This window comes from Chlorocebus sabaeus, chromosome 5, assembly GCF_047675955.1.
Source record: "Chlorocebus sabaeus isolate Y175 chromosome 5, mChlSab1.0.hap1, whole genome shotgun sequence".
Taxonomy (NCBI): Eukaryota; Metazoa; Chordata; class Mammalia; order Primates; family Cercopithecidae; genus Chlorocebus; species Chlorocebus sabaeus.
This window is the reverse complement of record NC_132908.1, coordinates 71,313,831-71,329,800: the sequence shown is the minus strand read 5'-3', so window position 1 is coordinate 71,329,800 and position 15,970 is coordinate 71,313,831. Positions and strand designations below refer to the sequence as shown.

At 46.7% G+C, this 15,970-nt stretch overlaps 1 protein-coding gene across 5 annotated transcripts in view; it reads left to right on the top strand.

Moving 5' to 3' along the window:
• The window catches only part of MLKL (mixed lineage kinase domain like pseudokinase), a 29,161-nt gene extending 13,740 nt beyond the window's left edge, over positions 1 to 15,421 (top strand). For all 5 annotated transcript variants that reach the window (XM_073015569.1, XM_073015570.1, XM_073015568.1 and 2 more), the window contains 7 exons: positions 1,323 to 1,420; positions 4,126 to 4,261; positions 7,888 to 7,969; positions 11,142 to 11,293; positions 11,502 to 11,551; positions 11,794 to 11,934; positions 14,745 to 15,421. In XM_073015569.1, coding sequence (XP_072871670.1) covers positions 1,323 to 1,420; positions 4,126 to 4,261; positions 7,888 to 7,969; positions 11,142 to 11,293; positions 11,502 to 11,551; positions 11,794 to 11,934; positions 14,745 to 14,779 — 694 coding nt within the window. In that variant the 3' untranslated portion in view covers positions 14,780 to 15,421. The remainder of the gene's footprint in view (positions 1 to 1,322; positions 1,421 to 4,125; positions 4,262 to 7,887; positions 7,970 to 11,141; positions 11,294 to 11,501; positions 11,552 to 11,793; positions 11,935 to 14,744) is intronic.
• The last annotated feature ends 549 nt before the right edge of the window (positions 15,422 to 15,970 follow it).

The window sequence follows — 15,970 nt, the reverse complement described above, 5'->3', positions numbered from 1 at the left end:
TTTTATTCTCTTTATGCTATTGGAAATGACAATTTTTAATTTAATCTTTTGATTGTTAATTGCTAGCAGATAGAAATACAATTGATTTTTGTAGGCTCTGAACCTGCCCTGTTTCTCTGACAGACCTTGGACAAGCCTCCTTTACCCTTTGAGTCTAAGACTCAGAATGAATGAACAGATTGGATTGAGTTGGTGGTTCCAGTGATCCTCTTTAATAATTTACCTGCCCATATTTTTTTTTTTTTTGAGACGGAGTCTGGCTCTGTCGCCCGGGCTGGAGTGCAGTGGCCGGATCTCAGCTCACTGCAAGCTCCGCCTCCCGGATTTACACCTTTCTCCTGCCTCAGCCTCCTGAGTAGCTGGGACTACAGGCGCCCGCCACCTCGCCCGGCTAGTTTTTTGTATTTTTTAGTAGAGACGGGGTTTCGCCGTGTTAGCCAGGATGGTCTTGATCTCCTGACCTCGTGATCCGCCCGTCTCGGCCTCCCAAAGTGCTGGGATTACAGGCTTGAGCCACCGCGCCCGGCCTACCTGCCCATATTTTTTAAGGCCCACGTTTTGGAAGAAATTTTGGTTATAAGATTTCACTTAATAAATATCCTTATTTTTATTAATCAAAGACACACATCACAGGCTGGGCACGGTGACTCACACCTGTAATTCCAGCACTTTGGGAGGCAGAGGTGGGCAGATCACTTGAGGCCAGGAGTTTGACACCAGCCTGGCCAACATGGTGAAACCACGTCTCTACAAAAAAAAAAAATACAAAAATTAGCCGAGCATGGTGGCACACACCTGCAGTTCCAACTACTCAGGTGGCTGAGGCATGGGAATAGCTTCAACCTGGGAGGTGGAGGCTGCAGTGAGCCAAGATCGCACCACTGCACTCCAGCCTGGGCGACAGAGCAAGACCCTGTCTCCAATTTAAAAAAAAAAAAAAGACAGACACCACGATCTGTCAGAGTATATGCTAAACAACAGGTTACGGCCTAAAAACAATAATGAATACTTGACTTTTTAGTTTGCTTAGGAAAGCCCTGTAGGTCATAAAAATACAATTCTATCAGACTATTTTAACTGCTGAAAAGATATTAGCAAGCCCCATTAATATCTCACAGACCCCAAGGGACTAATTGTGCTGTCACAGGCACCCGAGGGGTTCTACATGTTGTCATCAGTAGCTGAGCTCATCCTGGCACCAGTTCTTACCCCCAGGAGATGCTGATACCCCCACCCCCACATACACAGAGGGTCACCACATTGAATGTTCTCTAAGGAACTTTCCAGTTCTGAAATCCCGACTTCTCCCTTTATCCTCATAGAATAGTGAGGCAGACTTTCAACGATGAGATCAAAACCATGAAGAAATTTGAATCTCCCAACATCCTGCGTATATTCGGGATTTGCATTGATGAAACAGGTAAGGAATGCTTCTGGGATTGGTCAAGCTTTGGATGGCCTGGAATATACCTCCTGTGTTTTAATGTATTGCACTTTTTTTAAAGAACACCACAAAGGGTAGAATCTACAAAGTGTGATTATTATCAATGTTAATTTTTTTTTCAACCCAAGATGCAAGTTCTCATCTTCTTTTAGGAGAGCAGAGCTGAAGGCTGAGGGTTGGTTTGCACTAACATGGCCACATCTTCTCTTTTCAGCCCACTGGGAAATAAGGGGGTGCATGTTTAGATGCCAGCCTGGAAGAGGGGTACATCTTGTTGCTCTAAAACATTATAAAGCTGCCAGGTGCAGTGGCTCACACCTATTATCCCAGCACTTTGGTAAGCCGAGACGGGCAGGTCACATGAGGTCAGGAGTTCAAGACCAGCCTGGCCAACATGGTGAAACCCAATCTCTACTAAAAATACAAAAATTAGCTGGGTCTGGTGGCGGCCACCAGTAGTCCCAGCTACTCAGGAGGCTGAGGTGGGAGAATTGCTTGAACCTGGGAAGCGGAGATTGCAGTGAGCTGAGGGTGCACCATTGCACTCCAGCCTGGGCAACAGAGCAAGACTCCGTCTCAAAAATAAAAACAAAAATAAAAATAAATTATAAAGCTGTCTGACCCAAACAAGGAAAACACCCTTGGTCATCATTACTGTAGATCAAATCTAAAAGCAAAATTAACTTACCTGGCCAGGTGCAGTGGCTCATACCTGTAATCCCAGCACTTTGGGAGGCCGAGGCGGGTGGATCACAAAATCAGGAGCTCGAGACCATCCTGGCCAACACGGTGAAACCCCGTCTCTACTAAAAATACAAAAATTAGCTGGGTGTGGTGGCACGTGCTGTAGTCCCAGCTCCTCGGGAGGCTGAGGCAGGAGAATTGCTTGAACCTGGGAGGCGGAGGTTGCAGTGAGCTGAGATCGCACCACTGCACTCCAGTCAGAGCAATAAAGTGAGACTCTGTCTCAAAAAAAAAAAAAAAAAAATTAACTTACCCCTTTACCAAGAGCCTCATGTGACAGGCTCTTTTTTTTTTCCTCAGTGTGACTGCATTTTCTCTCATGGAATGACCCCTCCTGCTGGTCATGTTTTGCTGATCTTGACTAGAGAGAGGACAGAGCAACTCCTGTCTTATCCGCTTTGGAAGTTGCTCCACAGCCTCAGGCCAACTTGATTTCAGAGTGTGGAATCCCAATCTAAAGGCAAACATAGGTCGGGCACGGTGGTTCACATCTGTAATCCCAGCACTTTGGGAGGCCGAGGCAGGTGCATCATCTGAGGTCAGGAGTTCAAGAGCAGCCTGGCCAACGTGCGGAAACCCTGTCTCTACTAAAAATACAAAAATTAGCTGGGTGTGGTGGTGGGTGCCTGTAATCCCAGCTACTTGGGAGGCTGAGGCAGGAGAATTGCATGAACCTGGGAGGCGGAGGTTGCAGTGAGCCGGTATCATGCCACTGCACTCCAGCCTGGGTGACAGAGCTAGACTCTGTCTTAAAAAAAATTAAAAAATAAAACATAAAGGCAAACGTTCAGCAATGTTTATTCTCCTTGGGGACCGCTGAGGTGCCTGGCCCAGTCATATGTCAGTTTTGCAACTCAGGCCCATGAACGGGGATGTCGACTTCTTGTCTGAGTCCTCACCTGCCCCTGCCATGTGCACCCCACTCATTCCTCCCACACAGATGTACGAAGCTCCTTGTAAGCACCGTGTGAACAAGACAGATACATTTCCTGCCTTCTTGGGCTTCCAGCTGAGTGAGGAAGATATTCCCCAAATAACTGCTCAAGAAAATTTAGAATTATACCAAGAAAAGGAGATGGAAGTAAAAAAAGAAAAAGAAAAAGATTTTTTTTTTTTTTTTTTTTTTTGAGACAGAGTCTCGCTCTGTCTCTCAGGCTGGAGTACAGTGGTGCAATCTGCTCACTGCAACCTCCACCTCCTAGGTTCAAGCAATTCTCCTGCCTCAGCCTCCCTAGTAGCTGCAACCACAGGCAAGTGCCACCACTCCTGGCTAATTTTTACATTTTTCGTAGAGACGAGGTTTCATCACGTTAGCCAGTCTGGTCTCAAACTCCTGGCCTTAAGTGATCCACCCGCCTCAGCCTCCCAAAGAGCTGGGATTACAGGCGTGAGTCACCACGCCTGGCAGAACTTTTTTTTTTTTTTTTTGAAACGGAGTCTTGCTCTGTTGCCCAGGCTGGAGTACAGTGGTACGATCTCTGTTCACTGCAACGTCTGCCTCGCAGCTTCAAGCGATTCTCCCGCCTCAGCCTCCCAAGTAGCTGGGATTACAGGCACCTGCCACCACACCCAGCTACTTTTTGTATTTTTAGTAGAGACAGGGTTTCACCATGTAGGCCAGGCTGATCTCAAACTCCTGACCTCGGTTTCCCAAAGTGCTGTGATTACAGGCGTGAGCCACCACACCCAGCCAATTTTTTTTTTTTAAGGTAGAATTTCAAGAAGCCAAGTATTATGGAGAAGAGGATGGGAATTCTGGGCATATTTGGTCTGTTCAAGGAGGCTGGGGAGCAAAATTGTGGGCTGAGAATTGGGGGAGAAATGGGACTCACAGCAGAGCAAGTCTATATCTGTACTGAGGCTGGGAGAGGTGGGCTAAGGACAGGGGAAGCTTCGAGTAGGGCAGGTCCTCATAGTGCCTGGCTTCTTTCCACCAGTGACTCCACCTCAATTCTCCATCGTCATGGAGTACTGTGAACTTGGGACCCTGAGAGAGCTGTTGGATAGGGAAGAAGACCTCACACTCAGCAAGCGCATCGTCCTAGTCCTGGGGGCAGCCCAAGGCCTGTACTGGTACGACAGGGTGAAAAGGCACCACTAAGGGTTGGACGGGTCTGTCCACACTTCTGATACTCTCAGAGATGGTGAGAGAACAGGCCGGAAGCCCCAGACAGTCTCCCTCCCATACACTGTTTTGCTATTTACTTTGATTACAGATAGGAGGGAGGAAGGAGGTTTAACCCAGGGAACATTAGCTCCCAGAACTGACGGTTGAATTTGATGTACACACTGCACTTATAGAGTTGGATAAGCCCTAATTTTGGAGTGGACAGATTTAGCATAAAAGTAAACATATCCAGTTACATTTGAATGTTAGGAAAGTAATGAATCATTTTTTAGTGTAAGTGCATCCTGAATATTGCATGGTATATACTTATACTAAATATCAAAAATATCAAATTTTATTTTATTTTATTTTATGTTTTGAGACAGGGTCTCACTCTCTTGCCCAGGCTGGAGTGCAGCGATGTGATCATAGCTCACTCAGCCTCCCGAGCTCAGGGATTCTCCCACCTTAGCCTCCTGAGTAGCTGGGACTATAGGCGCACACCGTTACACTCAGCCAATTTTTTTAAAAAATATTTTTTGTAGAGACAAGATTTTGCCATGCTGCCTAGGCTGGTCTTGAACTACTGGGCTCAAGCAATCCTCCTGCCTCAGCTTTCCAAAGTGCTGGGATTACAGGCATGAGTCACTGCACCCAGTCCCAAATTTTGGATACACGTTTCTTTTTCTTTCTTTTTTTTTTTTTTGAGACGGAGTCTCGCTTTGTTGCCCAGGCTGGAGTGCAGTGGTGCAATCTTGGCTTACTGCAAGCTCCGCCTCCCGGGTTCATTACGTTCTCCTGCCTCAGCCTCCTCAGCAGCTGGGACTACAGGCTACAAAATAGCCACCGCGCCTGGCTAATTTTTTTGTATTTTTAGTAGAGATGGGTTTTCACCGTGTTAGCCAGGATGGTCTCGATCTCATGACCTTGTGATCTGCCTGCCTCGGCCTCCCAAAGTGCTGGAGCTGCACGCCTGGTCACATTTCTTTTTAGTACAAGTATATCATATACAATTTGTGGGTATATATATATATATTAGTACATGAATATGTATGTTAATTGCTTATCAGAAACTCAAATTTAATGGAGTGTCTTGTGTTTTATTTGGCAACTCTACCTATTCTCACCGGCGGAATCTATGGATTCTTAATCCCAAGGGTCCCCAAAGGTTAGTCCCTCACAAACCACCTGCAGGGTTTTAACTATACTACTACTACTGTTATTTACTTAACATTTTTCATTACATTGACTCACTTTTTAAAAATCTGAATAAAGGCCAGGCGCGGTGGCTCATGCCGGTAATCCCAGCACTTTGAGAGGCAGAGGCGGGTGGATCACTTGAGGTCAGGAGTTCGAGACCAGCCTGGCCAACATGGTGAAACCCCGTTTCTACTAAAAACACAGAAATTAGCCCAGCATGGTGCCACAGGCCTGTAATCCCAGCTACTCAGGAAGTTTGAAGCACAAGAATCACTTGAACCCAGGAGGAGGAGGTTTCAGTGAACTAATATACCCCTGCACTCTAGCCTGGGCGACAAAGCAAGACTCCATCTCAAAAAAAAAAAAAAAAAAAAAATTGAAATAAAGTTTTTAAAAAGGACACTTTCTATTACTGCCATAAATTGAGAACCATATCACTTGCCAAAAATAGGTAACCACAAATGAAACCAAAACAATGTAATTAAATTCTGGCTGGATGAGGCTGCCTGCCAGAAGTTCTGTGGTCCAACCCACATTCTCTTTGTACAGTGGAGATACTGGCAGAGTTAGACAAGTGTTAAGGATACCCAACACCAAGGCCGGGCGCAGTAGCTCACGCCTGTAATCCTAGCACTTTGGGAGGCTGAGGCGGGTAGATCACAAGGTCAGGAGATCAAGACGATCCTGCCCAATGTGGTGAAACCTTGTCTCTCCTAAAAATATAAAAATTAGCTGGGCATGGTAGCAGGTGCCTGTAGTCCCAACTACTCAGGAGGCTGAGGCAGGAGAATCACTTGAACCTGGGAGACAGAGGTTGCAGTGAGCCGAGATCATGCCACTGCACTCCAGTCCAGCAACAGAGTAAGACTGTCTCAAACAAACAAACAAACAAACAAAAAACACCAAACCCCAACTTTCTCCTTGATGTAATCAAAAGATTGGAGCAAATTGAAAGGAGAGTAATTTTCCCTTTATATAATCTTGCATACCACCTTATCCCATACTTTTGGAAACACTGTCTTAGCTATTAATTTGAAATTATCAAGTTTGTTTCTTCTCAACTCCCTAAACTAGTGAGTTTAACGAGAAACATTTTAGGATGTTGTAGGGGACACTCTTAATATCCCCTCCAAATGACCTCTGATCCTTTTTACTAGCTCTATATACCTATTCCCCTCTCGACACGCTTTGCTACTAAAAGTTAACAGCTGTAATCTTCAGAGGATTGCCTGTGGGCACTGGAGCCCTTTCACCCTTATAGACAGCTGAAAGTGCTCACGAGTTTTATATCCATCTGTCCCTGGCCTCCCCAACACAGTCCATAACTACTGACTGATGTGAATGCAAAAGTCCAGTTCCTTTGCCTCCTATGGGACATGCTCTGAGTTGTAATTGTGCCCACAGGTCTCCATGAGACCACCTGAGCCTGGGATTTCACCTGAAATCAACCTCTTGCTTGATTTATTCTCTTTCCCCATCCTGCTTCCTCTACTCCCTCACTGTTTCTCCTGGGAGCACCTTCTTTTCGTTTGTTTGGGGGACTTTGGGAGTTTCTTTTTGGGACAGAGTCTCACTTTGTCGCCCAGGCTGGAGTGCAGTGGCATGATCTCGGCTCACTGCAACCTCCAGCTCCTGGGTGCAAGCAATTATCCTGCCTCAGCCTCCCGAGTAGCTGGGATTACAGGCGCATGCCGCCACGCCCAGCTAATGTTTTGTAGTTTTATTAATAGTAGAGATGGGGTTTCACCATGTTGGCCAGGCTGGTCTCAAACTCCTGACCTCAAGTGATCCATCCACCTTGGTCTCCCAAAGTGTGGGATTACAGGCATGAGCCACAGTGCCTGGCCAAGGGAGCATCTTCTTGATACAATCCCTCGTATGCAAACCATGGCTCATGATCTGCTTCTGGGAGAATCTGAGCTCAGGCAGACACCATGACCACAACCCAACCTGGGACCCAGGGGCTTTGTGAAACCAAAACCCTTGTCTGGAAGTCAGCGGGACCCCAGCTCCACATTCTGTTTTGACCTGAAGGATCCCAGCAAGGTCCAGCCACCCAGCCATGCCTCTGAGCACTCGGATCTGCCCAGTACTTCCCAGGCAAAGCAACACAGAGGCACCTTTGTCCTTCTCTACCTAAAGGCACCCCTGATGCCAGACTGCATGCACTTCACAAGGGCTGTCATGCCCCCTTGTGCTATGAATCTCATCTCTGCTCTATACTCGCGGCTTGCGATTCTCAAACCTTGCCTCTGCATCCCAGTTTTTCACGTCTCTCCGTGGACAGGCACCCATGGTACTGTTCAGCCTCATTAGCCCAGTCATGATTGTCAGTCCCCCCAAGAAAGTTTGGGCAAAGGTCACTAATGCTCCCTGCCTTTGGCTGTGTCAGGCTACACCATTCAGAAGAACCTGAACTCCACGGAAAAATCAGAAGCTCAAACTTCCTGGTAACTCAAGGCTATCAAGTGAAGGTGAGTGTGCCCTCCAGGGGGTGCTTTGGGTCAAACCTGCATGACTGGTGCTAGGAGAGGGGCATGAATGTCTCAGAAAGGCTTGATTTTTGCCTTAGTTTATTTATGAATTTATTTATTTAGAGACAAGTCTTTCTGTCACCCAGGCTGGAGTGCAGTGAGCAAGATCGCCCCACTGCAACCTCTGCTTCCCAGGTCCAAGCGATTCTCCTGCCTCAGCCTCCCAGGTAGCCAGGATTACAGTCAAGTACCACCACTCCCGACTAATTTTTGCATTTTTAGTAGAGATAGGGTTTCACCGTGTTGGCCAGGTTGGTTTTGAACTCCTGGCCTGAAGTGATCTGCCCACCTCAGCCTCCCAAAGCACTGAGATTACAGGCATGAGCCACCATGCCCGGGCTTGTCTTATTTTTAGAACTTAGTTCAATTTTAGTTTCAGAACTAAGTTCAACTTTCTGTGTGTCCACCACACAACAGACTCCATCTATGCCTCCTGTTCTGATGACTACCTTCCCTCACTGCCCATTTAGCAGGGATGGGCTAAAAGTCATTTCCCCTTAGATGCCTGGACACCACTTCTGTGTCTCTACAACACACAACGGAGGATCTTCTTAGGTCTAAGGACTCAGACTCACAGGACAGGTCTAGGCCACACTTGTCATTCAGTTACTTAGAAGGATGTCCTGCAGAAAACACAGTGTCAGCAGCGCCAAACCTTTCCCTCCAGGGTGAGTCCTCGCAGTTATCCAGGACTTTGTCAGAGCCACAGGTGCTGGAGAAAGAGGCTCCCATTAGGTGGGTGTGGGTCATCCAGGCTTAGAAGCCCATGACCTGCAGGAGTCAGCATCTCTGACAACAACTCTGCAGGCAGGCCTTCCAGTGTTTCTGCAAGGGACATGTCAGTTGCTGGGTTTTTTTTGTTTTTTTTTTGTTTTGTTTTTTTTTTTTTGAGACGGAGTCTCGCTCTGTCGCCCAGGCTGGAGTGCAGTGGCCGGATCTCAGCTCATTGCAAGCTCTGCCTCCCGGGTTCACGCCATTCTCCTGCCTCAGCCTCCCGAGTAGCTGGGACTACAGGCGCCCGCCACCTCGCCCAGCTAGTTTTTTTGTATTTTTTAGTAGAGACGGGGTTTCACTGCGTTAGCCAGGATGGTCTCGATCTCCTGACCTTGTGATCCGCCCGTCTCAGCTTCCCAAAGTGCTGGGATTACAGGCTTGAGCCACCGCGCCCGGCCTGTCAGTTGCTGTTTTAAGAGCTGCCACATCTGGGCATGATGGCTCACGCCTGTAATCCCAACACTTTGGTAGGCAAAGGCAGGTGGATCGCCTGAGGTCAGGAGTTTGAGACCAGCCTGGCCAACATAGTGAAACCCCATCCTTACTAAAAATACAAAAAATGAGCGGCCGCGGTGGCAAATGCCTGTAATCCCAGCTTCTAAGGTGGCTGAGGCAGGAGAATTGTTTGAACCCGGGAAGTGGAGGTTTGCAGTGAGCCTAGATTGTACCATTGCACTCCAGTCCGGGCAACAAGAGCAAAACTCCATCTCCAAAAAAAAAAAAAAAAAACAAAACAAAAGAGCTGCTACACGGCCGGGCATGGTGGCTTATGCCTGTAATCCCCACACTTTGGAAGGGAAGGCAGGAGGATCACTTGAGCCCAGGGGTTCAAGACCAGCCTGGGCTACACAGTGAGACCTCCCCCTCTTCAAAAAATTTAAAAATCAGCCAGTCATGGTTGTGCACACCTGTAATTCCAGCTACTCAGGAGAGTGAGGCAGGAGGAGGATGGCTGGAGCCCAGGAGATCAAGGCTGCAGTGAGCTATGTTTACGCCACTGCACCCTAGACTGGGCAACAGAATGAGACCCTGTCTCAAAAAGCAAAAAAGAAAAAATTGCTACAAAGCATTCCTATCAGCTATTTACTGTGTAGTCCACTTACCCCCTTGATCCTGCCCAGAAGCTATCTAACAATCAGCAGTCATTTTTATTTTTATCATCAGCAACATTACTAAGGGCCATAGGTGACAGTCTACCTTTATCAGATTTTTAGGGGAACATAGCTAAGAAGTTCACTGAAAGTCAGATTTTCATACAGAAGAGGAAAATATTTTGTGAACTCGATGTCCGTAATTCCCAAATGCTAAAAGAATTTTAGCAGTTTTCTTTGTCATCCATGGCTGGTTTTCTTTCTTCCAGTCTTATGAGTGTCAGAGACAGCCCTCAATTAACAGCAGACAGGCCTTTTTTGCCTTTCAAATGTCTTTCCCCCACTGCAATGGTCACATAAGTACTCCCAAAACACTGTGTCCACTACTGTCACGCTCTTCATCCAGCCTGACTATAAGATGCGCTATTCCGCCTTTCACCTCTGGTATCCCATATGGCGCTAGATGTCAGAGAATGTCAGTGCCCAGGAAATGTGTGAGCAAGTGAATGAATGAATGAATGAATGAATGAATGAAAGGTGGATGAGCCATTAAGCGCCTTATCCCTTTTCTCACATCGCCCACATGGTACCTGGCTGAGTTTGGGGCTGGCAGCCTTCTGCACACCAATGGTGTCAATGGCAGGTGTGCATGGGACAAGAACATACGCTCTCACTGATTGTGCTATGGTTTCTTTAAGAACACCACGTGACTACGCAGGGCTGGGGGGTGACTCACACTGATCACACCAAAGCCGAAGGATCAGGCTGACCCCCCATTGGGTCAGATAGTACAGAGGAAATGCCTCCATGCCATTTTTCCATCTGCTTCTCTGGGAAAAGGTGAGCCAGGCAGTGGCTCTATGACCCCTCTCCACTCTCACTGAGTGAAGTTCAGTCCTCAACTGAGAAACCCCTATATTTTAACATAGTCATACTAGGAACAACTACAACTTAGCAGGTCTTACTGGTGCTTTATAACCATTATCTCAAGTAATCCCCCCTGTCATCACCCCATTTTATAGAGAAGAAATCTCTTTGTGTTTCTTTTGGTCACTGCACTATGTTAAGTTGAACCCATAATGTTAACCAATAGAGTAGCCACACAGACAGAAGTCACTACAGGAAATAAATCCCTAAGATAAAAGACAATTCCCTGGCAATTGTGTGTAGCAACAATCCCTGCCCTTTACTCCTCTACCCAAGATCTTGCTTGTTTCTTTCTGTCTCTAAGTTGCCTCTCTGTCTAGCTTGCAGGATTTGAGTTGAGGAAAACACAGACTTCCATCAGTTTGAAAACTAAGAGAGAAAAGACAGACAGAGTCAAATCTACAGCATATATCTCACCTCAGAAACTGGAAAATATATATCATCGATATGATGTAAAGTCTGAAATATACAGGTACATTCATGTTCTGGTACAGATTCTAACTCAGATGTGCATGATAGGAAAACCCAAATCAAACTCCTCCAAGGACCACCTAAACTCAACTCTGTTGAATGAAATTGAGTAGTAATCAAAAAATTCACTGAGTTTTCTGGCAGTGGCTAGAGGGACAGGGGAAAGGGCAGACTGGTTATGGTTGTTCTGTTTCTTGGTTTTCTTTTAGCTTTGGAATCGTCCTCTGGGAAATCGCCACTGGAAGGATCCCGTTTGAAGGTGAAGAACGTGAAGGCTAGTGCTGGGGTTGGGTCCCCTGCCAATAGACCAGAAACTCCCCATCAGTGCTGCCCCTGGCAATTTGTTGTTTAATGTTGGAACTGCCTGGGCTGGTCCGTGGAATCATTGGAAGCTCTTGTTTCTATACTCAGAGTCCCTAGTTCTGATGCCAGCCATCAGCATCCAGAGAGATGTACGAGTACCGGAGTAGTTTTTTGAGGCTCTCATGCTATCATTTCCAGGCTGTAATTCTGAGAAGATCTATGAGCTGGTGGCTGTGAAGCGGCAGCAGGAGCCGCTGGGTGAAGACTGCCCTTCAGAGCTGCGGGAGATCATTGATGAGTGCCGGGCCCATGATCCCTCTGTGCGGCCCTCTGTGGATGGTAGGGTTCTTTCTGATGTAAAGAGCGTGAGCCCCATGCTTATTTCACATTTGTGAAAGATTTCCTTTTCACCAGCTCCAAAGCAGTAGTTTACCATGAGGGGTGATTTTATCCAGGGAACATTTAGCAATGTCTGAAAGCATTTTTGTTTGTTATAAGGCCAGAGTGTTAGGATGGGGTGTGCTACTGTCATCTAGTGAATAAAGGCCAAGGATGATGGCTGAGCACAGTTGATCGCAGGGATTATGCCTGTAATCCCAGCTACTCAGGAGGGATTTGAGCGCAGGGATTATGCCTGTAATCCCAGCACTTTGGGAGGTTGAGGTGGGCGGATCATCTGAGGTCAGGAGTTTGAGACCAGCCTGGCCAACATGGTGAAACCTCATCTCTACTAAAATTAGCCGGCCATGGTGGTACATGCCTGTAATCTCAGCTACTCAGGAGGCTGAGGCACGAGAATCTCTTGAACCTGGGAGGTGGAGGTTGCAGTGAGCCGAGATCGTGCCACTGTACCACTGCACTCCAGTCTGGGATACAGAGCAAGACTCCGTCTCAAAAAAAAATGTTGGCTGGGCACGGTGGCTCACGCCTGTAATCCCAACACTTTAGGAGGCCAAGGTGGGTGGATCACCTGAGGTCAGGAGTTCGAGACCACCCTGACCAGCATGATGAAACCTCGTCTCTACTAAAAATACAAAAATTAGCCAGGTGTGTTGGCGCATGCCTGTAGTCCTAGCTACTCAGGAGACTGAGGCGGGAGAATCACTTGAACCTGGGAGGCAGAGGTTTCCGTGAGCTGAGATCGCGCCATGGCACTCCAGCCTAGGCAACAGGGCAAGACTCCGTCTCAAAAAAAAAAAAAGGGCCGGGCGCGGTGGCTCAAGCCTGTAATCCCAGCACTTTGGGAGGCCGAGACGGGCGGATCATGAGGTCAGGAGATCGAGACCATCCTGGCTAACACGGTGAAACCCCGTCTCTACTAAAAAATACAAAAAACTAGCCGGGCGAGGTGGCGGGCGCCTGTAGTCCCAGCTACTCGGGAGGCTGAGGCAGGAGAATGGCGTGAACCCGGGAGGTGGAGCAGTGAGCCGAGATCCGGCCACTGCACTCCAGCATGGGCGGCAGAGCGAGACTCCGTCTCAAAAAAAAAAAAAAAAAAAAAAAAAAAAAAAAAAATGCTATTCAGCATCCTACAATGCATAGGACAGCCCACCACAGCAAAGAACTATCTGGCCCAAATGTCAATAGTGTAAGGGCTTCCAAAGGGCACTGTTTTATCCAAAGTGGTTTGGAAGGGCAGATTACTTTCCTCCTGCCTATTTCCTTCCTTTCTTTTTGTCTGTATCTGTCTATTTATCTCTTTTCTTTTTCTTTTTTTTTTTTTTTGACAGGAGGTCTCATTACGTTGCCCAGGCCAGAGTATGGTGGTTATTCACAGGCAGGATCATGGAACTATACATCCTCGAACTCCTGGGCTCAAGTGATCCTCCTACCTCAGTCTCTAGAGTAGCTGGGACAACAGGCGCCACCACAGCAGGCATTATCTTGTTGTCTTTTTGTCTTTCTATCTCTCTTCTTTTTCTTCTCTCTTGCTTTATTTTTGCCTATCTTTCTTCTCTTTTCATTCCTCCTTGTCTGCCTTCCTTCCTTTTTTCAGCATCCTTGGGATTATTTCCTTGACGCAGACTTTTATCTCACCACATCATCAGCTGCTTCTCCATAGCTTCCTTACAGTGTCTCCCTCCCTGGAAGCATCTCTCTCTCCTATCCTAGACCTAAATCTCGCAGACTTTCCACAAAGCCCAGACAAAAAAGAGAAGGGGCCGGGCGCTCTCTCATGCCTGTAATCTCAGCACTTTGGGAGACCAAGGCGGGCAGATCACTTGAAGTCAGGAGTTCAACACCAGCCTGGCCAACATAATGAAACCCCATCTCTACAAAAAATGCAAAAATTAACTGGGCATAATGGCACATGCCTGTAATCCCAGTTACTCAGGAAACTGAGGCAGGAGAATTGCTTGAACCCCAGAGGCAGAGGTTGCAGTGAGCTGAGATCGTGCCACTGCACTCCAGCCTGGGCAACAGAGGAAGACGCGGAAGAAGGAAGGAAGGAAGGAAGGGAGAGAGGGAGGGAGGAAGGAAGGAAGGAGCCATGAGTCCAGACTTTTGAGGCAGCTTCCAAGAATGTTCTCTCTACTTATAGAAGTCTCTAGCATGAGGACTATTCTTCAAGGCCTTCTCACAGATGGTCTGTCGGGAAAACCTCTCACACTACCCAAGAGGGTTTCATCTGTCATCTCTCCTCTCCCTTCATCCACATCCCTACCTTTCAGAATGAAAAATCAAAGTCACATCATAGTTTCTGTCGGAAATTTTCTCTTCATCACCACAGAGCAGAAGTGCAGATTTAATGATGCTTCCTGAAAAATTGGTCTTTAGGGTGGATGAGAAGCCAACAGTGATTTATACAATGCCGTCCTCCACTTCACTCTCTCCTCTGTCTTCTTTCTTCTTCTACCAAGCTCCCTTACAACCTAGAGTCCTCCTAGTATTAAGGAATCTAACACCAGAGACTAATTCACACTAAGATGTGAGTTTACCCCTTCCTATGAGGTGTTTGTGTTTTAAAAGTTGATCAAGTAAGATAACTTTATATCATAAAGGCCTGAGTGCTGATGGTGGTTTAGGCGCCAGCCAGACCAGGGGGAATGCAGTTTCTAAGCATCTGTGTAATGTAGAAATGTCTTTGTGTTTCTAACTTGGCTCTCAGCTCCCTGCTCTGGTCTAATTTTCTGTTCATTCATCCACAGAAATCTTAAAGAAACTCTCCACCTTTACTAAGTAGTGTATCGAAATCTAAACCAAGGATTCCCTGGACAAGAAGCTGGCAGAGGCACAAATTGGACATCTCTCTCTCTCATATCCTTTGGTATTGAGTTATTTATGGGTGCAAGGAGTGGGAGCATTTATCTGTTACAAATAGAAAATAATTCCAGTCATACAGGATACATCCCACTCCAAATGATATTTCCAAAAACATATCTCTGACAGTAACTTTGATAGATGGTTTGTCAAATGTATCTTTCTGGGTGTCCACACCTCTTGGCAATGTAATTTGTAGCTCCTCCCATCCACAAATGAAGTCTCTTTCCCCACCATTTCAATCTGGGCTGGCATTGGGACTTGATTTGATCAATAGAATGTGGAAGAAGTGACTGTGTGCCAGTTCCAAGCCTAGGTTTCAAGAGGCCTTTTAAATGTCTGTTGCAACCTTACCCAGCCATGAACATGTTGAGTGAGCATGCTGGGAATGAGAGACCACATGAAGCAGAAACATGCTTTCCTAGCTGAAGTCATACTAAACCAAGCAACATGGCAGCTAACACATGAATGAGGACAATCAAGACCAGAAGAACCACTCAAGCAGAGCCCAGTCCAAATTGCCCATTCACACAATCAGGAGCTAAATAAATTACTGTTGTCTTAACCCTAAGTTTTGGGGTGGTTTGTTACACAACAGAAGTAACTGAGCAAACAGTGTTCAATTCTTCCTCTTGCCCAAGGAATCAAGTACAAACTTCCTATTCATATATCCATAGCCTTATGGATATCTCCCATACCATACTTTCCAACCTGACTTTCCAATCAGATCCCAGAGTTCTCCTACCAGAGATTGCAAAGTCTAATACTTTTAGGGCCTAGGAAGGAACCTAAATGAATGCTTTGTGCCTGGAGGGGGCTTTAGTGAACAGATGAGCAAGAACAGCATCTGCTCAACTCCAATCTAAACTTTGTCACATAGAATGGGATTCCAACATTTCCAGAGCTTTCCATTTTGTCAAAAGAGCTAGAAAGTTGGATTTTTCTGTGATGTCCTTATTTTTAAAGGTTAGTATCTCATTAAACATTATTTTAGGCTGGGCACGATGGCTCATGCCTGAAATCCCAGCACTTTGGGAGGCCAAAGCAGGAGGATCACCTGAGGTCAGGAGTTCAAGACCAGCCTTGCCAACATGGTGAAGCCCTGTTTCTACTA